Here is a 27,125-nt window from a genome sequence, read left to right on the forward strand (position 1 = left end):
TGTCACTGACACCACCACCTACGTCTGTTCGCGCTGCTCTCCATGACCCGGAGTGGCGGGCAGCCATGCAAACGGAGTTTGACGCCCTTCAAGCCAACGGCACCTAGACGCTCGTTCCCCGACCAACTCACGCCAATGTCATCACAGGCAAATGGATCTTCAAGAACAAGCTCCACCCTGATGGCTCTCTTGAACGGCGCAAAGCACGATGGGTGGTCCAGGCTTCTCTCAACGACCGGGGGTTGATTTTCATCAGACCTTCTCCCCCGTCGTCAAGCCGTCGACTATCCGGACTGTTCTTCATCTAGCTGCATCCCGACGCTGGCCCGTGCACCAACTTGACGTCAAAAACGCGTTCCTCCACGGTGACCTGGCGGAACGCGTCTATTGTCATCAGCCGGCCGGATTCGTCAACGAGCACCACCCTGATCATGTCTGCCTCTTGGTGAAGTCGCTGTACGGCCTCAAACAAGCACCGCGGGCTTGGTTCCAACGCCTCGATGCTCACCTACGCTTCATCGGCTTCACCCCGACCGGCTCCGACTCTTCCCTGTTCGTCTACAAGCGAGGCGATGCCATGGCATATCTTCTCGTTTATGTCGATGACATCATCTTGACGGCATCATCGACATCATTGCTGCAGCAGGTGGTTCAAGGACTCAGTCGGGAGTTCGCGATCAAAGATCTTGGTGCTCTGGGATTCTTTCTTGGAGTTCAAGTGCGACGCGATGACAAGGGCTTCTTTCTCACGCAAGCTCAATACACCGAAGACATTCTTGAGCGGGCAGGCATGGCGAATTGCAAGCATGCGACCACTCTAGTTGATGCCAAGCAGAAAGTATCGGCCAGCGAAGGTGACCCAGCGATGGATGCAACGTTCTACCGAAGCATCACTGGTGCGTTGCAATACTTGACACTTACACGCCCAGACATTGCATATGCTGTCAATCAAGCCTGCCTGTACATGCAATCACCAAGAGAAGCTCACTAGAACATTGTCAAACGGATTCTACGGTATCTCCGTGGCACCATCAACACTGGCCTCAGGATCTCGGTGTCGTCATCGACTGACCTGACAACCTACTCGGACGTCGACTGGGGAGGCTGCCCTGACACTAGAAGGTCCACCTCAGGCTATTGTGTTTTCCTCGGTGAGTCACTGATTTCATGGTCATCCAAGCGTCAACCGATAGTATCACGCTCAAGTGCAGAAGCCGAGTACAGAGGAGTGGCAAATGCAGCAGCTGAGTGTTGTTGGTTGCGCACTCTGCTCCAAGAGCTTCATGTCGTCGTTGACAAGGCCACTATCATCTACTGTGATAATGTTTCTGCAGTATATCTTTCAGAGAACCCAGTACATCATCGCCGGACAAAACACGTCGAGCTTGATATCCACTTTGTGAGAGAAAAAGTGCAGCTTGGTCAGTTCAGAGTTCTGCATATTCCCACACAACATCAAATTGCAGACATCATGACTAAAGGATTGCCTACGCCTTTGTTCCAAGAGTTCAGAAATAGTCTCTACATTCGTCATTCTAATGCACAGACTGGGGGGGGGGGGGGGGTTGTTAGCGTGTTAGTTAGGATTAAGTGGTCAGGACTTAGTCCTCTCGTTGTAACGGCTGAGCACCGGCTCCATCACCCACCATGCCTGAATTATAGGATCGGCTGGTAGTGTGTGATTCACCGGTTCATGTATTTAACCCCTCCTGAATGTAATGGAAACTGTGTGGTGTGTTCTCTCCCATTCTCTACACTCTTACACCGGGGATGCAACTAGGCTTTGACTTGGTCAAATTTTCCCATTTGTCAACATTTCTTTGATTTGGCGCTCAATCTCATCTTTCTGTGCAGGGGAATACCTATAAGGCTTGACGTTGACAGGTTTAACCCCAGGGAGAAGAGGTATTTGATGGTCAAATTCTTTGGTAGGTGGCAACGAATCTGTCTCTTGAAAGAGATGACTGTGCTGGTCTACCAATCTTTGAATCGGCTCTGGAATAGTTTCTGAAGCTGTAGTAGACCCAGCTTGACAGAAATGGATCATTTGAGCAATGCCTCCTTTCCTCATCAACCCTTTTAGCTTGCGCACCTTGACCTTAGGACAACTGCTTAGTTCATCTTTGACACCCTTGAGGCTGATTCTCTTGCCATCGTGTGTGAATCTCAAAAGCCTTCTCTTCCAATGGATCCACATGGGACTGTATTTTGCTAACCAATCCATGTCTAACACCAAATCATAGTAGGATAGAGGCGGTATTCTGGCATGAGTTGAGAAGGTATTGCCCTGAGACCACCAAGTGAAATTAGACACCATCCGATTACTCTGCATCTTGGCACCATAGGCCACAGTAACCTGAATTGGAGCTACTGTACTGACTGGGCAGTTCAACTGAGAAGCAGTGCTATCACTGATGAATGTACCAGAACTCCTGGAATCAATGAGAATCACATGAAGCCTGATGGTTTTTGTGCCCTGGATGCCAACAGCTGCGCAATGCGACAATGAAAAGACTTCTTCATCACTTGAACTGTCAGAGGAGGATGGATCATCACATTCAGGAGCTTCAGTAGGCATGATTTCCAGAAGTTCCTCCAACACATGCAAGGAAATCTTGTCTGGACATTTATGGTTCCGCCCCCACTTTTCACAACATTTCATACAGAGCCCTTGAGGGCGACGTTGAGCACGTAGAGTTGCCATTTCATCTTCCCACTTGGGTTTGGTTGCTTCTGGAGGAATTGCCCCGAGCACACCAGGCTGAGGATTAGGTGTATACTTCCCAGAATACTTGCTGAAATCTTTGTGTGAACGACGGCTGAAAGTCTTTTGTTGAGCTTCGAGTACGTCAGCCTGCAATAATGCCAGAGACAACGCCACATCAACAGTTTATGTAACACAAGGGCAGCTCTAATCTCAGGTTGTAGGCCTTGCAAGAATTTGCTAACAAAGAATACGTCATCTAGGTCATTGTTATGGAACAACACTCTATGCATAGCTAAGGTAAAGCGATCATAGTACTCTTGTATATTAGCAGTTTGTTTGATATTCAACAACTCTTGCATAGAATTTTGATAGAGATCCTTGCCAAACTTAGTTTCTACAGCAATGCATAACTCTACCCAACTATCAACTCTATGCTGCGCCTCATATGTTTGCAACCATAATGAATCGATGCCTTTATGCAGAGTAGCAAAAGGGGCCCAATGGTGAACAGGAACATGAAACATATCAAAGTATTTTTCTGTGTTTCCTTTCCAAACCCTAGGACGTGAGCCATCAAATTTGGGAAAATCAGCTTTGGGTTGGCGAAATTCCTTAAGGTTTAGGTTTTAGTTTGGTTGTTCGCTGACCGCCCATCCACCTTCACAGCGAGTCTTTTAACAGAGTTTACAAAACGAAATTTGCTACTGTAGCTCAAGATCAAACGCACAGCATACAGGCCCAGTCGTGACAGTATCCTTCGTAGTAGTACAGAGCAGGCTGTACAGACTGAGAGAACGCATCGTAGTTTGTTCTCCTCTACTGTACGGAGTACCTACAGTAGTCGTCTGTGGGCGTTACAGAGCAGCTCAGAGAAGGGGAATGATTTCGTCTCTGAACGTCGTGGTCGAGTCACCACTCACAAGTAGGCCTACTCACAAGTGCCAGGCGCTGTCGTCACTGGATATGAAAGAAAGATCGAGACTGCGAAGACGGAGTAGGCAGTTGGGTACACTACTATACATAAGAGCTGATAAGCAGGCTAAAACTATTTTGTCATGAGAGAAAAATACTGATAAGCTAGTTGATAAATTAAAACGAACAGGGCGAATAGGTTAAAAAAAACTCGACCGGGGGTTAAGACTACCCCACAGCATTACAAATAAGAAGGACCTTCTCATCCGACCGAGAAAACCCCCGAACCCCCGCTTCCATCCTTACACGGTGGCTTTCCGTCGTCCAAGTAAGAATTGGGCTGGTGCCCCAGTGCTTTGGTTATGGAGACAGATAAGGGAATTTTTTTAACCTCAAACTAAAATTCACTCCCACGAAGTTGCTCTAGCCTCTAAGGCAATGACAAAACGCTGCCCGGATGACACTCATGCAAGGTATACACTACTACTATTATCGTATACTGTATACTACTACTACTACCACCACTTACCGTATCTGTCACAGCACGAGCAAAGTGCCATCGCCCATCGACTACGGTCCACCTATTTGTCATGGACCGGGCTACCAATGGCAAGGTCAATGGCCCGATGGCCAGGTTCATCTGGGGATGAGCCTACTTACGGACTGAAAGGAGGCCCAGCAATACGAAGAGAAGCACCAAGCAATGCGAAGAGCAGCAGGCATTCAGCAATGCCCCTGTGTAGCTTCATCAGTTCAGTTCAGTTCAGGGAATCCATCTTTCTTTTTCAGTTTAGGATCAGTAACCAGAGTTTTAGCTGCCTCATTTTTGTACTTTCAGCTGGTCTGCAGCTTCTCTTTCCTTCCGGTGCCTCTTCTCCCGGTTTTGTCAGCTCTGATCTGGAGTTCGATCAGTTTCTCGTGCTCCCTGCTATTGGTGAACGGACTACGTCTCAAGTGCGTGTTTCAGCAGCAGCTCTCAAGCTAAAAGTTGGATTGAATTTGCTAGCATGTGAACCGTCTTTGTACAGTAGAAGTTTTTTTTAAGAAATGACAATAAAAACTTTGCCGCGATTTCTATTAGACGAAAAAAGAAAAAAGACAAGTGCCAGCTTAGTTTTTTAATAAAAACTGGGCCAGAAAAATCATACAATTGAGGAGAGTGCCCCACTCATCCTGCACAACTTTGATACAACTGTCACCACTGACACCACTACTTGCAACTTGGTCAAATCGATTCAACTAACAACTATCCAACTTATAACAACGTGGCTGAAGAAAAATGAAACAACTAAGACACCTCAACTAGAATGGACAACTTGGAGAACCGATCACCATCACCCTTGGGGTAGCGCCATGACAGACGGCAAGAGGTCTACAGTGGAAACTGGATCGCCTAGCAAACACTAGTAGAGAACAGACTTTCGGTTCAAGGCTTTAGTCCCGGTCATTTTTGGGCCCGGGACTAAAGAAAAGATTAGTCTCGGTTTGAGCTACCAACCGGGACTAAAGTCCCCTGCTCAACTGTTAGAGGCGTAGCTTTTGCAGGAGGGGACCTTTAGTCCCGGTTGGTGGCTCAAATCGGAACTAAAGGTCACCCTCCAGTCCCGGTTGGAGCTACTAGCCATGACTAAACCTTTAATCCCGGATGGTGGCTCTAACCGGGACTAGAATTGTACCTGTAGTCTGGGTTTATACAACAAACCGAGACTGCATGTCCCAGGCTATATACTTTCTCCTTCTTCCTCTCTCAGCCCGAGCCATTTCAAGCTCTCTGCCTGCTCTCTGTTCTTGCTCGTAGAAGGAGTTCATGTTTGCGGGATTGGTGAAGACTTCATTCCTCCATCCATTCTTCGGTTCTAAAGGTTACCAACTTCATCCTCACATGTTTCATCACTGGCATGGCTCATTTCTTGGTCTAGAAATAGAGAAATTTATAATTTTTTTAGATTAGGAATGATGGTGGATTTTTTTTTATTTATATACCATTTGAACTCGAACTCACTTGATAGTTTGCATGAAGATGAAGGAAGCTTATAGTAGTTCATCAAAACTAGTATGCACCTTTCATTGCCTCATTTCATGGTCTAGAAATAGAGAATTTTTTTTTTATTTTCTAGATTGAGAATAATGGTGTATATTTTTTATTTATATGCCATTTGAGCTCAAAATCACTTAATAGTTTGCATATGTAGATGAAGGAATGTTATAGTAGCTCATCAAAACTAGTATGCACCATTCATTGCCTCATTTTATGGTTTAGAAATAGAGAAATAAAAGTTTTTTTAGTATATAGCTCATTTAATTTCATGGTTCATAAAATGAGAAATTTATAGTAGTTGATGAAAATGAGTATAGAGAGTCGTAGATGACGACTGCTTCTGGGTCCTCGGCCTCGCATGGGGTCCCTAAGCGACTAAGTCTGGACCTCCCTCTCATTGCATGCGGCAAGTATGGGCAAAAGACTGTGAATGAGTATAGGGTGAAGAAGAAGGGTCCCAACCAAGGGCGCATCTTCTACACGTGTCCAGATCGCGAAGTGAGTAATTTTTTTGTCATGTTTTGTTATGCTTTGTAGCCATTTTTCGTGGTGATTTTGATTAAAGTTCTTGATTTGTTGTTGTAATTTTAGTAGGATGTCACTTGATCATGTGACGGTTGGTACCGAGAGGAAGAGTATGTTGAGCATGTCCAAAAATCTCTTGCAAAGGCGATTGAGGCAACTGATGAGAGTGCACCTTTGTATGATGAGGCAGTGAATCAGCAGAAGAATGATCTGTCTGTTTTAGTTGGAATTGATCGTGAAATCCTTATTCTGCTGAAGTGCATTGTAGGTTTAGTTTGTTTAGTGCTATTTGGGATTATCTACATTGTATCAAGGCTTTAATAAATTAATGTTCGAGAGTACGTGAAACAGCTGTGTGGTATAGGATATTAATTAATCATGTTGATTGATGGATATGTTGGATCTTTTAATTAACTACTAATCATGCATGTTGTATAATATGGGTTATTATAGTTTTTGATGTGGTGTATGTCATGTAATGCAAATGAACCGGCAATGGATGTACAATGCGAACCGTCGCTCCCTAGAGTTCATTAGGGGCGTGCATGAATTCATAAATGTGGCCAAGGCAAACACGCGGAATAGTTTCATGCGATGCCCATGTGTTGTATGTAAGAATGAGAAGGATTATTCTTGCTCAAGGATCCTACACGAACATCTATTTACGTCGGGTTTCATGTCAAACTATATTTGTTGGACTAAGCATAGAAAAAGAGGTGTTATAATGGAAGAAGATGAAGAAGAAGAAGAAGGGGATGATGATAACATTATTATTTGTGGTTTTGCTGAATACGGTGTCTTTGATGATACTGCAATGGGGGAAGCTAAAGAAGAGATAGCGGCAGAAGATGAGCCAGCTGATGATCTTGGTTAGGCCATCCGTGATGCACAAAGATAATATGAAAGTGACAAGGAGAAGATCAAGTCCGAGCGCATGCTAGAGGATCACAAGAAATTGCTATACCTGACTTACGAAGAGGGGCAAAAAAAAGTTAGGTACCACACTTGAATTGCTGCAATGGAAGGCAAAAAATGATGTATCCGACAAGGGATTTAGGGAGTTACTGACTATCACAAAGAAGATGCTTTCAAAGGCAAACGAATTGCCCGCCACTACATACGCAACAAAATAGGTCGTCTGCCCTCTAGGAATAGAAATCCAAAAGATACATGCATGTTCTAATGATTGCATCCTCTACCGCGGCGAGTATAAGAATTTGGATGCATGCCCAGTATGCCATGCATCGCGGTATAAGATCAAGCGAGATGACCCTGGTGACGTTCAGGGCGACGGTGAACGTCCTAGGAAGAGAATCCATGCCAAGGTGATGTGGTATGCTCCTATAATACTATGCTTGAAACGTTTGTTCAGAAACAAAGAGCATGCAAAGTTGTTGCGATGGCACAAACAAGAACATAAGGTAGACGATATGTTAAGACTCCCCGCTGATGGGTCCTAGTGGAGAGAAATCGACAGAGAATTTCTGAAGTTTGTAGATGACGTAAGAAACTTAAGGTTTGCTTTAAGTACGGATGGCATGAACCCTTTCAGGGAGCAGAGCAGCAGTCATAGCATTTGGCATGTTACTCTATGTATTTACAACCTTCCTCCATGGTTGTGCATGAAGCAGAAGTTCATTATGATGTCAGTGTTCATCCAAGGCCCAAAGCAACCTAGAACGACATTGATATGTACCTAAGGCCATTAGTTGAGGAACTTCTACTTTTATGGAGCAACACAGGTGTACATGTGTGAGATCAGTACAATCAGGAACACTTTGACCTACAAGCATTGTTGTTCATAACAACCAATGATTAGTTTGCTCTTAGTAATCTTTTAGGACAGTCAAACAAGGGATATAATGCATGCACACACTATTTTCATAACATGGAAGGTATATTTTTGAAAAAAATGTCGAAAGGTCGTGTACATGGGTCATCATCGATTTCTTCCATTGAATCACGCCCTAAGAGAGGCAAGCAATTTAAAGGTAAGGCAGAGCGCTAAACAAAGCTTGACAGTCGTAGTGGTAAGGATGTATTCAATATGATTAAGGATGTACAAGTAGTCTTTGGGAAGGGACCTGGCAGCCAATCTATTCCGAATGATGCTAATGAACACGCGCCCATGTGGTAGAAGAATGAAGTCCATATTTTGGGACCTACCCTATTGGCAAGTCCTAGAGGTTCGCTGCGTGATCGACGTGATGCACTTGACGAAGAATCTTTGTGTGAACCTGCTAGGCTTCATGAGTGTGAATGGGAAGTCTAAGGACACACTAGAAGCAAGACAGGACCTATAGTGTATGAAAGAATGAGAGAACCTGCATCCAGAGAAGGTAGATGATGGACGCCAGTACTTAAGTCCTACCAGCTACACTCTTAGCAAAGAAGAGAAGGAAAGCATGTTTGAATGCCTAAACAACATCAAGGTCCCATCTGGCTTCTCCTCAAATGTAAAGGGGACAATAAATGTGATAGAGAAGAAATTTCTAAGCTTAAAGTCTCATGATTGCCACGCGCTTATGACATAATTGCTTTCTATTGCATTGAGGGGGATTCTACCTCCAAATTTACGATTAGCCACCGTGAAACTATGTGCATTCCTCAACGTAATTTCTCATAAGGCAATCAATCCAGCACATCTAGCAAAGCTATAGAATGACATGGTCCAATATCTTGTCAGCTTTGAGTTGGTGTTCACGCCATCCTTTTTTAATATTATGACGCATCTCCTAGTTCACTTGATCAAAGAGATTAGTATTCTCGGTCCTGTGTTCCTACACAACATGTTTCCCTTTGAGAGGTTCATGGGAGTCCTAAAGAAATATGTTCACAACTATGCTTGGCTAGAAGGAAGTATTACCAAGGGCTAATAGAGGAGGTCATTGAGTTCTGCGTTGATTTTATTCCTGTCCTCGACCTGATTGGTGTTCCTGAATCACGACATGAGGGGAGACCAAGTGGAAAGGGAACACTCGAGAAAAAAACATATATTAGCAAGGAGGACAACTATTTTTGTAAAGCGCACTACACAGTTCTACAAAACTCCTCCTTGGTGGATCGATATATCGAGGTACACAAGGACATTGTACGTGGCGAATCCTTGGGGAGGACTGAAGCCTAGATTACGCGTCAGTACATGAAAACTTTCGGCGATTGGTTGCGAAAATGATGTTAGGGTGACGAGAGTCTGGATGAGCAACTGTACTTGTTGTCTAGGGAACCATCTTAGCATATCTTGACATTCAAGGGGTACAAGATAAATGACATACATTTTACACGATAGCACAAGATAAAAGGAGCACCAACCAAAATAGTGTTGTACGCATAGATGCCATGGATCCAAATAGGAATAAGGAAACATATCATGGCCACATAGAGGAGATATGGGAACTAGACTATGGACCTTATTTTAAGGTCCCTTTGTTTCGATGCCAGTGGGTGAGGGTGACCGGAGCTGGGGTAACAGTTGACCATCGGTACGGAATGACAACAGCGGACCTCAACAATCTTGGGTACAAAAATAAACCATTCGCCTTAGCCAAGGATGTGAATCAGGTGTTCTATGTGAAGGACATGTCCATCAAACCGAAGAAAGGGGAAAACAACAATGTCTCAGACAATGAGCCAAAGCGCCACATAGTTCTTTTAGGGAAAAGAAACATCATGGGAATCGAGGGCAGATCTGACATGTTAGAAGATTATGAAAAGAATGATGGAATTCCACCCTTCATAGTGAACAACAACCCAAGCATCCTGCTAAATAATGAGGACACTCCATGGTTACGGTGTGACCATAACCAAGGGACATACGTGAAGAAGAAGTTTGTTGCTGTTCCTGCTTGATATGGTGATGTATTAATGTAATAATTGTGACTGGAGATTTTTCTATCGTGTTTTTTCATATTTTCTACGGTTTAAATGAATTTTCCGCTTGACGGTGGATTTTCTGTGGAGAATGTACGATGAAAAAACAAATGATCAACGTTAATAAGATGTGAAAACTAATTTCCTATCGAAAAGTAATAATTTCAATGATTTTAATTCAGAAGTACATTTTTGCATGGGGGAAATTATGATTATTATTTACACTATGTTAAATATTTATATGGTAAAACAAAATAGTTTAGGTTATAGATTTTTTGTGTGTACAATAACGCAAAACCATGTCCAGGATTTTTTTTGTATTTTTATGACTAATATTTTATTTACTAGGCAATTAACAACTCTCTAGATATTTATATAAAAGGAATATATAAAAAAGGAAAAACTTCTGGAAACTAGCGGGAAGCCAAACTATAGCCCACCTTTACTCCCGTGTGAATCAACCCTCCGGGACTACAGATGGGCTGCGTTTTTGCGGCTAGCCAAAAATTGTCTTTACTCCCGGGCCGTGGCTACACCCGAGACTAAAGGTCAGACCTTTAGTCCCAGTTCTAACTATCACCTGGGACTAAAGGACCTTTAGTCCCGGGTCGTGGCTTCACCTAAGACTAAAGGTCCCTTCTATATATCGCCTCCTCTCTTCTCCCAATCCATCATCTCATCTTCTTCGTTCGAGAGCCACGCCACCGCCACTCGATCATCACCACCTCCAACACTACCTCCACGCACACGCACCTCTCTTGCCATCTCCGCCGGTGGCCTGGCTCGTGCCTCTCCCGTCCGGGCACGGCACCTAGATCCGGATCCACCACCGTCATCCTCGCTCTCGCCTAGATCTGATTTGGATTCGCCATGCGCCGTCGTTGATCCTTATCATCATCATCGCTAGCTCCACGTGTCTGCCTCTAGCACTGCCTCTCATCACACGCACGCTTCACCCCTGGCTCCACGCGCGTCGTCCTCATCGCCCCGCCGGCACCCTCGCTCGTCCCTCACTCGTCCTCGCCGCCGGAGCACGTCGTCCTTGTCTGCAACATCTCCGATCTAGCACCAGCCTCATCACCCTACTAGCGCCCTCGCCTCGTCACCCCTCCGGCGCCCTCGCTTGTCCCTCGCTCATCCTCGCCGCCAGAGCGTGTCGTCCACACACGAACTTTATCCCTGGCTAGCTCTACGCGCACGTGCTCGTTGTCCTCGTCTCCGGTCGACCGACGGCACGTCACGCGCGCCTCGGCCCCGCTGTGCTCGATCGTGCTCGCCGTCCTTGTCGCTCACCGTGCTCGCTAGAGGAACTCTGTTTGCACACATGTGAGCAACATTGTGTGCATATGTGGTGTGTGTATGAGTGTGTGTGTGTGTGTGCATATTATTTTTTCAGCATAGAAAAAATAGATAGATTTTATTTATAGACAAAATAGAAAAAATGTAGTAGTTTACTTTAATATATATATAGAAATAATGTTGAGTGCTATGAATTGTAGAAAAAATGTAGTAGTGTACTACAATATATAGTTGTAGAAATATATTTGAATCTTCATCACAATTGAAAAGATTGTTTTTATTAGTGCTATGATTTTTTGGTATATATATCTGAATTTTGATATATTGACATTATTAATGTGACATGAATTTTCATATATTTATATACACTAATGTTGATATATATCCTAATATCCTGAGCTCCGCTCAACCCTAACCCGGTCGAGCTCCGCTCCAAACCCTAACGAAGGCGTAAATAATAACTCTGAATTCTATATAGTTATATATATTTGAATTTGATCCTTCATAATTAGTGTGACATGAATCCGCTTGAAACCCTAACTAGATCGAGCTTGGCATAAATAATAACCCCTGAAGTCTATATATAGTTTTTTAAGTTTAAGTCATTGACTTGCTACATTTGCATATGCATGACTAGTGTATGCTTTTCATTTATATATAGTTGTGGTAATTAAGATAGCCGAGCCACAAGATGACTACGATCAGAATGAGGCCATGATGAACATTATCAATGCCGGCACTCAATATGGCCCCAACTAGAACGAGGTCGACCCAGAGTTCGATGACGGCTCTCAATACTTACTGAATTTTGAAGATGATCAAGAACTTCTTGTGCAAAAAAATCATGTGCAAGAAAATGTTGGCGAGGTATATTTGTTAATAATTTTGCATCTCTTATATATATATGAAATTAAACATATTTCCAATAATTCATATATATATATATGTATATGTATAGCTGAATCTTTGTGTTTCTACGTATGTAGCCCTCTGGATCCACGACGTCGATGAAAAGTAGTAAAAGTGTACGAGGCCCAACAAAACTGTTGGAGGGCCACTACATAATCATAGAAGTCGATCCTAATATCGGTGAACCGCTCTAGCCAAAAAATAATGCAAAGAAGTTCGTAAACCACTGTGGGGTTCTTGTTAGGGACAGGATCCCGATCACCATTCGTTAATGAAAAAAAGAAGAAGGATGATCCTCTGATCAGTTTTGTCTCTGAGCGAGTGAAGGACCTTCTTTGGGATTCAGTCACAGCACATTTCAATCTACCAGCAGATGAAGATTTAAGAAAACTACTTAAAAGTTAGGCTCTCAAGAAGATGGCCACACAATTCTAGACCTAGAAGAAGAAGTGGTACAATAAATTAGTCAAGAAGAGTTTGACCATAACCAAGGGACATACATGAAGAAGAAGTTTGTTGCTGTTCCTACTTGATATGGTGATGTATTAATATAATAATTGTGACTGGAGATTTTTCTATCGTGTTTTTTCATATTTTCTACGGTTTAAATGAATTTTCCGCTTGACGGTGGATTTTCTGTGGAGAATGTACGATGAAAAAACAAATGATCAACGTTAATAAGATGTGAAAACTAATTTCCTATCGAAAAGTAATAATTTCAATGATTTTAATTCAGAAGTACATTTTTGCATGGGGGAAATTATGATTATTATTTACACTATGTTAAATATTTATATGGTAAAACAAAATAGTTTAGGTTATAGATTTTTTGTGTGTACAATAACGCAAAACCATGTCCAGGATTTTTTTTGTATTTTTATGACTAATATTTTATTTACTAGGCAATTAACAACTCTCTAGATATTTATATAAAAGGAATATATAAAAAAGGAAAAACTTCTGGAAACTAGCGGGAAGCCAAACTACAGCCCACCTTTACTCCCGTGTGAATCAACCCTCCGGGACTACAGATGGGCTGCGTTTTTGCGGTTAGCCAAAAATTGTCTTTACTCCCGGGCCGTGGCTACACCCGAGACTAAAGGTCAGACCTTTAGTCCCAGTTCTAACTATCACCTGGGACTAAAAGACCTTTAGTCCCGGGTCGTGGCTTCACCTAAGACTAAAGGTCCCTTCTATATATCGCCTCCTCTCTTCTCCCAATCCATCATCTCATCTTCTTCGTTCGAGAGCCACGCCACCGCCACTCGATCATCACCACCTCCAACACTACCTCCATGCACACGCACCTCTCTTGCCATCTCCGCCGGTGGCCTGGCTCATGCCTCTCCCGTCCGGGCACGGCACCTAGATCCGGATCCACCACCGTCATCCTCGCTCTCGCCTAGATCTGATTTGGATTCGCCGTGCGCCGTCGTTGATCCTTATCATCATCATCGCTAGCTCCACGTGTCTGCCTCTAGCACTGCCTCTCATCACACGCACGCTTCGTCCCTGGCTCCACGCACGTCGTCCTCGTCGCCCCGCCGGCACCCTCGCTCGTCCCTCACTCGTCCTCGCCGCCGGAGCACGTCGTCCTTGTCTGCAACATCTCCGATCTAGCACCAGCCTCATCACCCTACTAGCGCCCTCGCCTCGTCACCCCTCCAGCGCCCTCGCTTGTCCCTCGCTCATCCTCGCCGCCAGAGCGTGTCGTCCACACACGAACTTTATCCCTGGCTAGCTCTACGCGCACGTGCTCGTTGTCCTCGTCTCCGGTCGACCGACGGCACGTCACGCGCGCCTCGGCCCCGCTGTGCTCGATCGTGCTCGCCGTCCTTGTCGCTCACCGTGCTCGCTAGAGGAACTCTGTTTGCACACATGTGAGCAACATTGTGTGCATATGTGGTGTGTGTATGAGTGTGTGTGTGTGTGTGCATATTATTTTTTCAGCATAGAAAAAATAGATAGATTTTATTTATAGACAAAATAGAAAAAATGTAGTAGTTTACTTTAATATATATATAGAAATAATGTTGAGTGCTATGAATTGTAGAAAAAATGTAGTAGTGTACTACAATATATAGTTGTAGAAATATATTTGAATCTTCATCACAATTGAAAAGATTGTTTTTATTAGTGCTATGATTTTTTGGTATATATATCTGAATTTTGATATATTGACATTATTAATGTGACATGAATTTTCATATATTTATATACACTAATGTTGATATATATCCTAATATCCTGAGCTCCGCTCAACCCTAACCCGGTCGAGCTCCGCTCCAAACCCTAACGAAGGCGTAAATAATAACTCTGAATTCTATATAGTTATATATATTTGAATTTGATCCTTCGTAATTAGTGTGACATGAATCCGCTTGAAACCCTAACTAGATCGAGCTTGGCATAAATAATAACCCCTGAAGTCTATATATAGTTTTTTAAGTTTAAGTCATTGACTTGCTACATTTGCATATGCATGACTAGTGTATGCTTTTCATTTATATATAGTTGTGGTAATTAAGATAGCCGAGCCACAAGATGACTACGATCAGAATGAGGCCATGATGAACATTATCAATGCCGGCACTCAATATGGCCCCAACTAGAACGAGGTCGACCCAGAGTTCGATGACGGCTCTCAATACTTACTGAATTTTGAAGATGATCAAGAACTTCTTGTGCAAAAAAATCATGTGCAAGAAAATGTTGGCGAGGTATATTTGTTAATAATTTTGCATCTCTTATATATATATGAAATTAAACATATTTCCAATAATTCATATATATATATATGTATATGTATAGCTGAATCTTTGTGTTTCTACGTATGTAGCCCTCTGGATCCACGACGTCGATGAAAAGTAGTAAAAGTGTACGAGGCCCAACAAAACTGTTGGAGGGCCACTACATAATCATAGAAGTCGATCCTAATATCGGTGAACCGCTCTAGCCAAAAAATAATGCAAAGAAGTTCGTAAACCACTGTGGGGTTCTTGTTAGGGACAGGATCCCGATCACCATTCGTTAATGAAAAAAAGAAGAAGGATGATCCTCTGATCAGTTTTGTCTCTGAGCGAGTGAAGGACCTTCTTTGGGATTCAGTCACAGCACATTTCAATCTACCAGCAGATGAAGATTTAAGAAAACTACTTAAAAGTTAGGCTCTCAAGAAGATGGCCACACAATTCTAGACCTAGAAGAAGAAGTGGTACAATAAATTAGTCAAGAAGAGTTTGACCATAACCAAGGGACATACATGAAGAAGAAGTTTGTTGCTGTTCCTACTTGATATGGTGATGTATTAATATAATAATTGTGACTGGAGATTTTTCTATCGTGTTTTTTCATATTTTCTACGGTTTAAATGAATTTTCCGCTTGACGGTGGATTTTCTGTGGAGAATGTACGATGAAAAAACAAATGATCAACGTTAATAAGATGTGAAAACTAATTTCCTATCGAAAAGTAATAATTTCAATGATTTTAATTCAGAAGTACATTTTTGCATGGGGGAAATTATGATTATTATTTACACTATGTTAAATATTTATATGGTAAAACAAAATAGTTTAGGTTATAGATTTTTTGTGTGTACAATAACGCAAAACCATGTCCAGGATTTTTTTTGTATTTTTATGACTAATATTTTATTTACTAGGCAATTAACAACTCTCTAGATATTTATATAAAAGGAATATATAAAAAAGGAAAAACTTCTGGAAACTAGCGGGAAGCCAAACTACAGCCCACCTTTACTCCCGTGTGAATCAACCCTCCGGGACTACAGATGGGCTGCGTTTTTGCGGTTAGCCAAAAATTGTCTTTACTCCCGGGCCGTGGCTACACCCGAGACTAAAGGTCAGACCTTTAGTCCCAGTTCTAACTATCACCTGGGACTAAAAGACCTTTAGTCCCGGGTCGTGGCTTCACCTAAGACTAAAGGTCCCTTCTATATATCGCCTCCTCTCTTCTCCCAATCCATCATCTCATCTTCTTCGTTCGAGAGCCACGCCACCGCCACTCGATCATCACCACCTCCAACACTACCTCCATGCACACGCACCTCTCTTGCCATCTCCGCCGGTGGCCTGGCTCATGCCTCTCCCGTCCGGGCACGGCACCTAGATCCGGATCCACCACCGTCATCCTCGCTCTCGCCTAGATCTGATTTGGATTCGCCGTGCGCCGTCGTTGATCCTTATCATCATCATCGCTAGCTCCACGTGTCTGCCTCTAGCACTGCCTCTCATCACACGCACGCTTCGTCCCTGGCTCCACGCACGTCGTCCTCGTCGCCCCGCCGGCACCCTCGCTCGTCCCTCACTCGTCCTCGCCGCCGGAGCACGTCGTCCTTGTCTGCAACATCTCCGATCTAGCACCAGCCTCATCACCCTACTAGCGCCCTCGCCTCGTCACCCCTCCAGCGCCCTCGCTTGTCCCTCGCTCATCCTCGCCGCCAGAGCGTGTCGTCCACACACGAACTTTATCCCTGGCTAGCTCTACGCGCACGTGCTCGTTGTCCTCGTCTCCGGTCGACCGACGGCACGTCACGCGCGCCTCGGCCCCGCTGTGCTCGATCGTGCTCGCCGTCCTTGTCGCTCACCGTGCTCGCTAGAGGAACTCTGTTTGCACACATGTGAGCAACATTGTGTGCATATGTGGTGTGTGTATGAGTGTGTGTGTGTGTGTGCATATTATTTTTTCAGCATAGAAAAAATAGATAGATTTTATTTATAGACAAAATAGAAAAAATGTAGTAGTTTACTTTAATATATATATATAGAAATAATGTTGAGTGCTATGAATTGTAGAAAAAATGTAGTAGTGTACTACAATATATAGTTGTAGAAATATATTTGAATCTTCATCACAATTGAAAAGATTGTTTTTATTAGTGCTATGATTTTTTGGTATATATATCTGAATTTTGATATATTGACATTATTAATGTGACATGAATTTTCATATATTTATATACACTAATGTTGATATATATCCTAATATCCTGAGCTCCGCTCAACCCTAACCCGGTCGAGCTCCGCTCCAAACCCTAACGAAGGCGTAAATAATAACTCTGAATTCTATATAGTTATATATATTTGAATTTGATCCTTCGTAATTAGTGTGACATGAATCCGCTTGAAACCCTAACTAGATCGAGCTTGGCATAAATAATAACCCCTGAAGTCTATATATAGTTTTTTAAGTTTAAGTCATTGACTTGCTACATTTGCATATGCATGACTAGTGTATGGTTTTCATTTATATATAGTTGTGGTAATTAAGATGGCCGAGCCACAAGATGACTACGATCAGAATGAGGCCATGATGAACATTATCAATGTCGGCACTCAATATGGCCCCAACCAGAACGAGGTCGACCCAGAGTTCGATGACGGCTCTCAATACTTACTGAATTTTGAAGATGATCAAGAACTTCTTGTGCAAAAAAATCATGTGCAAGAAAATGTTGGCGAGGTATATTTGTTAATAATTTTGCATCTCTTATATATATATGAAATTAAACATATTTCCAATAATTCATATATATATATATGTATATGTATAGCTGAATCTTTGTGTTTCTACGTATGTAGCCCTCTGGATCCACGACGTCGATGAAAAGTAGTAAAAGTGTACGAGGCCCAACAAAACTGTTGGAGGGTCACTACATAATCATAGAAGTCGATCCTAATATCGGTGAACCGCTCTAGCCAAAAAATAATGCAAAGAAGTTCGTAAACCACTGTGGGGTTCTTGTTAGGGACAGGATCCCGATCACCATCCGTTAATGAAAAAAAGAAGAAGGATGATCCTCTGATCAGTTTTGTCTCTGAGCGAGTGAAGGACCTTCTTTGGGATTCAGTCACTGCACATTTCAATCTACCAGCAGATGAAGATTTAAGAAAACTACTTAAAAGTTAGGCTCTCAAGAAGATGGCCACACAATTCTAGACCTAGAAGAAGAAGTGGTACAATAAATTAGTCAAGAAGAGTTTGACCATAACCAAGGGACATACATGAAGAAGAAGTTTGTTGCTGTTCCTACTTGATATGGTGATGTATTAATATAATAATTGTGACTGGAGATTTTTCTATCGTGTTTTTTCATATTTTCTACGGTTTAAATGAATTTTCCGCTTGACGGTGGATTTTCTGTGGAGAATGTACGATGAAAAAACAAATGATCAACGTTAATAAGATGTGAAAACTAATTTCCTATCGAAAAGTAATAATTTCAATGATTTTAATTCAGAAGTACATTTTTGCATGGAGAAAATTATGATTATTATTTACACTATGTTAAATATTTATATGGTAAAACAAAATAGTTTAGGTTATAGATTTTTTGTGTGTACAATAACGCAAAACCATGTCCAGGATTTTTTTTGTATTTTTATGACTAATATTTTATTTACTAGGCAATTAACAACTCTCTAGATATTTATATAAAAGGAATATATAAAAAAGGAAAAACTTTTGGAAACTAGCGGGAAGCCAAACTACAGCCCACCTTTACTCCCGAGTGGATCAACCCTCCGGGACTGCAGATGGGCTGCATTTTTGCGGCTAGCCAAAAATTGTCTTTACTCCCGGGCCGTGGCTACACCCGAGACTAAAGGTCAGACCTTTAGTCCCAGTTCTAACTATCACCTAGGACTAAAGGACCTTTAGTCCCGAGCCGTGGCTTCACCTGGGACTAATGGTCCCTTCTATATATCGCCTCCTCTCTTCTCCCACTCCATCATCTCATCTTCTTCGTCCGAGAGCCACGCCACCGCCACTCGATCATCACCACCTCCAGCACTGCCTCCACGCACACGCACCTCTCTTGTCATCTCCGCCGGTGGCCTAGCTCGTGCCTCTCCCGTCCGGGCGCGGCACCTAGATCCGGATCCACCGCCGCCGTCCTCGCTCTCGCCCAGATCTGATTTGGATTCGCCATGCGCCGTCGTTGATCCTTATCATCATCATCACTAGCTCCACGTGTCTGCCTCTAGCACTGCCTCTCATCACACGCACGCTTCGTCCTTGGCTCCACGCGCATCGTCCTCGTCGCCCCGTCGGCACCCTCGCTCATCCCTCACTCGTCCTCTCCGTCGGAGCACGTCGTCCTTGTCTGTAACATCTCCGATCTAGCACCAGCCTCATCACCCTACTAGCGCCCTCGCCTCGTCACCCCTCCGGCGCCCTCGCTTGTCCCTCGCTCATCCTCGCCGCCAGAGCGTGTCGTCCACACACGAACTTTATCCCCGGCTAGCTCTACGCGCACGTGCTCGTTGTCCTCGTCTCCGGTCGACCGGCGGCACGTCACGCGCGCCTCGGCCCCGCTGTGCTCGATCGTGCTCGCCGTCCTTGTCACTCACCGTGCTCGCTAGAGGAACTCTGTTTGCACACATGTGAGCAACATTGTGTGCATATGTGGTGTGTGTATGAGTGTGTGTGTGCATATTATTTTTTCAGCATAGAAAAAATAGATAGATTTTATTTATAGACAAAATAGAAAAAATGTAGTAGTTTACTTTAATATATATATAGAAATAATGTTGAGTGCTATGAATTGTAGAAAAAATATAGTAGTGTACTACAATATATAGTTGTAGAAATATATTTGAATCTTCATCACAATTGAAAAGATTGTTTTTATTAGTGCTATGATTTTTTGGTATATATATCTGAATTTTGATATATTGACATTATTAATGTGACATGAATTTTCATATATTTATATACACTAATGTTGATATATATCCTAATATCCTGAGCTCCGCTCAACCCTAACCCGGTCGAGCTCCGCTCCAAACCCTAACGAAGGCATAAATAATAACTCTGAATTCTATATAGTTATATATATTTGAATTTGATCCTTCATAATTAGTGTGACATGAATCCGCTTGAAACCCTAACTAGATTGAGCTTGGCGTAAATAATAACCCCTGAAGTCTATATATAGTTATTTAAGTTTAAGTCATTGACTTGCTACATTTGCATATGCATGACTAGTGTATGGTTTTCATTTATATATAGTTGTGGTAATTAAGATGGCCGAGCCACAAGATGACTACGATCAGAATGAGGCCATGATGAACATTATCAATGCCGGCACTCAATATGGCCCCAACCAGAACAAGGTCGACCCGGAGTTCGATGACGGCTCTCAATACTTACTGAATTTTGAAGATGATCAAGAACTTCTTGTGCAAAAAAATCATGTGCAAGAAAATGCTGGCGAGGTATATTTGTTAATAATTTTGCATCTCTTATATATATATATATGAAATTAAACATATTTCCAATAATTCGTATATATATATGTATATGTATAGCTGAATCTTTGTGTTTCTACGTATGTAGCCCTCTGGATCCACGACGTCGATGAAAAGTAGTAAAAGTGTACGAGGCCCAACAAAACTGTTGGAGGGCCACTACATAATCATAGAAGTCGATCCTAATATCGGTGAACCGCTCTAGCCAAAAAACAATGCAAAGAAGTTCGTAAACCACTGTGGGGTTCTTGTTAGGGACCGGATCCCGATCACCGTCCGTTAATGAAAAAAAGAAGAAGGATGATCCTCTGATCAGTTTTGTCTCTAAGCGAGTGAAGGACCTTCTTTGGGATTCAGTCACTGCACATTTCAATCTACCAGTAGGTGAAGATTTAAGAAAACTAGTTAAAAGTTAGGCTCTCAAGAAGATGGCCACACAATTCTAGACCTAAAAGAAGAAGTGGTACAATAAATTAGTCAAGAAGAGTTTGACTCCAGATTTCAGTCAAAATAGCCCGTACAAAAAGTTGGGGGCGACTGGCCTAAATTTGTGAGGTACAAGACCTCGAAAGAGGGTGAGGAACAGGTGAGAAGAAACCAACAGAATGCACGACAAATGATATACCATCATAAAATGGGATCAAGTGGCTACAGGAGTGCCATTCCAAAGTGACAAAGAATGAAAGCAAACCTACTTGCCAAAAGGATCCATCCATTTTCACTTTGAATGTCTCGAATGCTCCAAGAATTGGTTTTTTGTGCATAGGGGATCACTGGACCCACAGACCGGGGAGCCAATTATTGGTGGGGAAATCGGAACAGCACAAACACTTATCGATATTGTAGATGCTTCTGCCAGTGATGCCTTTGTGCTAAACCGAGAGAAGGATGAGCTAATGTACGCCCTCTAGACTCCTGAACAACCTGGGCGAACGCGAGGCAAAGGGTTGATTTCGTGGCAACATGGCTTCCCTGAGGATGCCGCTACCAATAGAAGCCGCCAGCGAAGGAAGGTTGAGGAGGCAGAGCGGGTCCGTAGTTTAGAGAAAATTGTGCTTCAATCATGATAGCGAGAACTAAACATGGACGCGAGAATGCAAGAGAAAATCAAATGACAAGTGGCACTATAGTTGAGTAGCCAGAGGCAGTCATCAACATCAGAGCATGCAATCAACGTTAGCCCCCTCAACTAAGAAGAAGTTGCGCTTTCACTGAGCTCCCAAATCAAGATGATGCATTGCATCACTTTCCCGTGGATGACATTATTGTGCCTTTAACGCCATGTGAGTTGCATATTCCCTTGGGGAATACCGGTGCCACAGTCTTGGTAGCACACGGTATTGTTTCTCCTGTGGTCCCTAGAAAGACACCAACAAGCCATGGGAATCCAATTCCACCTGGCTATTATAGCGTCTCGGTGGATAAAGTTATCAAAGACTAGGGAAGTGCCTCTTGACTTTCCTAGAGGTGATGGGGAGAAGACCCTAGGACAAGCAGAGCATTCATTCGTTTTATGGCGCAAGCGCTACATCATTATTCCCTATGCGGTGGATAGGGTACCATCGCCTCCTCCTCAACCACCTCATGATAGGTATGGATGAAAGTGAACGAAACAGTTTTTCAATAATCATTCTCAATTATTGGCTTCTCGCGTAATAATCATTTTTGTACTCACAGGTCTCCCAACTTGAGTCCAGTTCTTCCATCCCATGATGATCATTAGAGTTCTATGCACGATGATGATGCTTTGGACGATGATGATGTGTTCCATGGCACGACTGCATCTCCATCTCTATCTCCTCCAAGGCGGTCTCCCCCTCCTCCGCCTCCCGCGCCATAGAGCCAAAAGAGGCCCCCACCCCCGGTGAAGTCCCCGATGAAGAAAAATGTCAGCCGCCGTAAAACAAAGCCCCTCCAGAGAAGCTGCCTTATGAGAAGTCTGAAGAGGAATCAAAAGCGACAGCACAAAAAGATTTGGATAACTAAAAGCAAAGTTTAGCAGAATCAAGAGCAAGGAGGTTGGAACTTTAGAAAAAATCCACCAAAGTTGCACTACATAGTTCAACAAGAACTAAGGAAAAAAATCAATGAGCGCGAGAAAAAGTAGCGTGATGCACATAAGCCCTCGCCATTATCGGAATATGAACGCTCTCTCGACAAGTCATATACGGCGTCGCTGAAAGCGAAGAGAGCAGGAAAAGATATTGCATAGCCGAGCAGCAATCTAAGCAATCTATCGACCCATTAGTTGTTGAGGATGATTGTACAAATGCACAAGGCGGTCCAATGGATAGGGGGCACTCCAAGACTTTATGGCCACAATAGGTCTCACACGTCAACAACTCATTGGGGGAGGATCCATACCAACAGCCAACTTTGATATTTACCAGACATATCAGTATGGCAAGAGTCTTGTTAACCTTTAGTCCTTCTCATCACTGGGTACGCAAATGTTTTTGTTAAACAAGTGGTACTTATGAGCGTGTGACAACGAAGTGTCATGGCTTGTTGTCAGAATTAGACCAGGGCATTACTCTAGTGGCTATGACGTTTTACATATTGAGTTCATTGAATTACACCAACTATTAAATTAGGACACTCTCGACAAATCTCTCCTCAGCTACTGGTGTCTGTAAGTGATTCTTTCTACAATTGAAGTAACTTGCATGTTAGTTTATTGTCTATATATAGTTATCCTCACACTATATATATATATATTCTTTTGTACTATATAAATGCAGATATTAGATGTTGAAACTAAAGAGAAAAGGGTTAACCGATGTTGGTTTCATAGATCCGAATCGCACATTCAAGGACACGGTTACTCCATATAATAGATGGTGACCTCAAGTGGAGAATAATCTATTTAAGTTCTTAGATAACCAACATAACAAGACACTGATATTCTTCCCTTACAACTTCAAGTGAGTGTTAATGTTTTGTGCCCATTTTATTTTGCTTACTCCATGTTGACTTTAGTTAATGAGTTATGCCTGCGTATAAACATGTAGCTATCATTGGATACTGCTGGTCATCGATATGCCCAGGAGTACTGTAAAGATCATTGACTCAGCGACCAAACCCCAAAAAATTACCAAGAAATAATAGATATTCTCCGGTGTTAATTTCGGTCTCGCACATTGTATACTCTATTATGTCATTTTATTGATATAACTCCATTTATTTATTTTGTTGGACAGTGCTTGGAAAAGGTTCACCAAGAAACGCCATCATGGTCAATGGAAAGTGTCTCTGAATGTAGTCCAATACACAATAAGTACTAGCTAGGTCACCGCATCTATATTTAGTTCAATACATTATTACCATGCTTCATTGGTTGATGATGAATCTTTTTCTCGTAAAGTGGTGTCTGCAGCAGAGATCAGGGAACAACTTATGTGGATACTACGTCTGCGAGTTCCTCACGGAGTACTCAAGGAGAACAAGTGAAGAGATCCTCGAAGTACGCAAAAAATATACACAATTTATTTATTACCATTGTGTTATATATATAATCATATATATATATATATATATTCATACTTTTCCTTTCATTCGAATTGAAGAATGAATGGAGGAAGCAAAATGTTATGCGATGTGACCCGATCAAAGCAATCCAAGAGGCACACATGATTTTTTATAGATGAGGTCATAGATCCCAAAGGCGTGTACCACTATGACCCTAAAGAATTTATACCTAGTAGGCATATGACTGAAGATTAGGGTTGAATGAAATCCAAGGACATGAGTACAAGGTTTTTGTGACTTTATTATGTACATATTCCATACATGTACAACCTCTTAAAATATTTGTATATATGTAGTTTCATACTCCCTACGTTCCTTAATATAAGCCATATAGATTTCTAAAGAAAATTCCAAAATATAGGTATGTATCAGCTCCCACGCCGATTAGTTTGGAAATCTTCTCACCGTACATAGCACATGCCACAACCAATCCCTTAGATTTAGAAAGCAATATGATTGGGAGAGAGAAGATGGCCTGATTTTCCTTTTTTCCTCGGTCTCACATCCTTCCCCAAGCCGTACGTTAATATTGGTGCTAAAAACCATATGGCTTATATTAAGAAAAGGGGGGAGTACATTTTAATGTGTTATTTATGTATAATGCTCGAACAAAACCTTATACGTGGATGCATATTAGCAGCGTAGAATTCATATACGAAAAGCTAATCGAAATAAAAAAAGAATTGAATTGAAAAGAAACCATAAAATGAAAAGGAATGAAATAGAAAAAAAGAAACCTTTAGTACCGGTTGGAAACACCAATCGGGACTACAGGTGCCAGCCCCGGTGCAATATCTGGGGACCATTTAGCCCCGATTGATAATTGCAACCGGGACTAAAGGTCCACTTTCAGTCCCGGTTGTCAGAACCGGGACTAAAGGGGAGCCATTAGTCCTGGATTTGCAATCCTGGTTGAGAAATCAGGACTAAAGGAGATTTCTCAATCGGGACTGATGCACTAGTGAAAGCCTTCAAGAAGAAAACAATGCTAAGAGCATAGGGAAGGTTTTTACCAGCACGATAAGAGGAGAGGTAGGAAATGATGCCTCCAAGGACACGATATCCGTAGACGTCGTCGTCCAAGCTTTCACCCCCCGTCTCTGCAACCTCCACACCGCCGCCGCCGAAGACCCACAGAGGCAGCCTGACTAGAGGAAACCATCCCGAGCAGGGGTAAAGCAGGTGACGATAAGAAGAGGGTCTGAATCCGAAGAAGCCCCAGACGCCCAGCGCAGGGGCTGTCCCAACCCCTACCAAGTAGCCCCAGCAGCATCTATCCCCGCCGCGCAGAGCCTTCTGCAGCCCCCGCTACGAACTTCCACCGAACCTGCCTCGACCAAGGAAGCCAAGGCTGACCGCCACCGCCGCGTCCGGTCCCAGCTCCGACCAGACAAAGACACCGGTGAAGACTGGAGAAACTCCACCCCAAACCCACTTCGTTGGGCCACTGCCACCTAAGGCAACCGCGCAGTACCAGGCCTGAGAGGTCCGGATTCGGCCACCAGAGGCCCAAAACCGTCGCCCCGAGCCTCAGCTGAAGTCGCTCCCGGAGACTGAATGCGAGCAACATCCTCCGTGGCCACATCCATCGAGGTCCTGCACGCGCGCTTAGACGACGGATCCGGGCAGAGGGAGTCCGGATCCGCCCTCCCCGACGCCGCATGCGCCGCCGGCCGGCACTCCCGCACAGATCGATGCCGGGATCGCTCGCAGAGCCCCATAGGAGAGAGGGAGGGAGGAAGAAGAACCCCGTCGCCGCCGTCCTTGCCCTCCGCCGGACCACCGGCGACGAGCTCCGGCGGTGGAAGGGCCGAGGAGGCACGAGGGAGGAGCCCCGACGGCGGTGGGAGAAGGTGCCGCCCGAGTCGCCTTCGAAGGGAGAGCGACGCGGGGGCTGAGCGCTTTACTTATCATATAATAATTCGTTGTCCGGGCCACTTCCTCTACAGTTTTTTTTTTTTTTTAAGAAACAGGAGGGGCAAGCCCCTGCTGGAGATTAAATTAAGTAAAGCAAAGTCCCTACTGGAGATTAAATTAAGTAAAGCAAAGTAAAGTACAGGTTACAGGAAGCAGATCACGAGCTCAAGAAACAAAAAAGAGAAGAAAAAGATAAACAACAAAACTATTAGAGCAAAGTGTTTTGCAGCCATGAAAGGAAGGGTATCTCAACTTTCTTTTTGATCCTGAGCTTTAAGTTGATCAACTCAGTTCTTATATTACTTCTGAACTTTTCTGGACTGGGTTTGAGTCATTTCTTTCTGACCAAATGCACCAGCTGACAAGAACAAAAAGGTCCATGAAAAAAGACAAGTTCAACTGCAACTTGAACTCCTCAATTGTGAGGAAGATACTACTCTCTTGAGAAGGCTGAAAGTGTAGAATGTTCCAGCATGCCAAGGAGAAGGGCAGGATAGGAAGAGGTGCTCCAGTGTTTCCTCTATATTTGCAAGGCAGAGAATGCAATTGTAAGATTCTAAGTGCATATTTCGCCTTCTCAATATATTTCTTGTGCTCAGCCTGTACTTGAGAAGCAACCAAAAGAAAACCTTTATTTCAAAAAAAAAAACAAAAGTTGGTTGGCATGATGTGTTCCATAGCCAATAAAAAGATGGGTGAATTTCTGAGTGTCCCGAAAGGCTTCTGTAAGCTCTTGAAGCACTAAATTGAGGTGATCCCCAAATGTAGCTCCATCTGTCAAGTTCTTCTGAATGTTCCATATCATCCAATATTGCTGAAAGTGACCCCAACTGAGAGAAAGCCTCTTCAGGAAGGGGGAGAGAGAAAAGGCTAGTTATGTCTTGAGTGCTGAGCACCCTTTCCATAGAAATATTTTTGTTTTTTGCAAACGAGTGCAACTCCAGAAAATTGAGTTTTGGGATTCCTCTACAGTATTGCATGACAGTTTGTCCAATCACTAGCTGTTGGCGTTGAGCTCTGGTGGCTTGTTTCAGCGTTGCATTGTGTTAGCTGTGCTCTGAACAAACAGTCTGCTATCTTGTGTTTTGCCAGGAGCTTTAATTCTGTGAGAGAAATAATCTTGGTCTTATATATTCAGTTCAGTTCA

The 27,125-nt window shown here is 43.2% G+C and overlaps 1 protein-coding gene and 1 pseudogene across 1 annotated transcript; one reads left to right on the plus strand and one right to left on the minus strand.

Moving 5' to 3' along the window:
- Positions 1-1,792: 1,792 nt before the first annotated feature.
- LOC136465972 (uncharacterized) lies at positions 1,793-3,507 on the minus strand. Its single transcript, XM_066464501.1, has 2 exons — positions 3,442-3,507; positions 1,793-2,854 (listed from the first exon to the last, which is right to left on the minus strand). The coding sequence occupies exons 1-2, from the start codon at positions 3,505-3,507 to the stop codon at positions 1,793-1,795; spliced, it is 1,128 nt and encodes a 375-aa protein (XP_066320598.1).
- Positions 3,508-5,984: 2,477 nt separating this feature from the next.
- LOC136465973 (uncharacterized) lies at positions 5,985-27,079 on the plus strand (annotated as a pseudogene).
- The last annotated feature ends 46 nt before the right edge of the window (positions 27,080-27,125 follow it).

Source organism: Miscanthus floridulus, chromosome 7 (assembly GCF_019320115.1).
Source record: "Miscanthus floridulus cultivar M001 chromosome 7, ASM1932011v1, whole genome shotgun sequence".
Lineage (NCBI taxonomy): Eukaryota > Viridiplantae > Streptophyta > Magnoliopsida > Poales > Poaceae > Miscanthus > Miscanthus floridulus.

Bases quoted from the DNA above. Each gene is read 5' to 3' on its own strand.
- LOC136465972 (XM_066464501.1), bottom strand. From the start codon at position 3,507: ATGCGTTCTCTCAGTCTGTACAGCCTGCTCTGTACTACTACGAAGGAT. The intron at 2,855-3,441 runs GTATGCTGTGCG...GCATTATTGCAG, and splicing joins ATACTGTCACGACTGGGCCT to GCTGACGTACTCGAAGCTCA.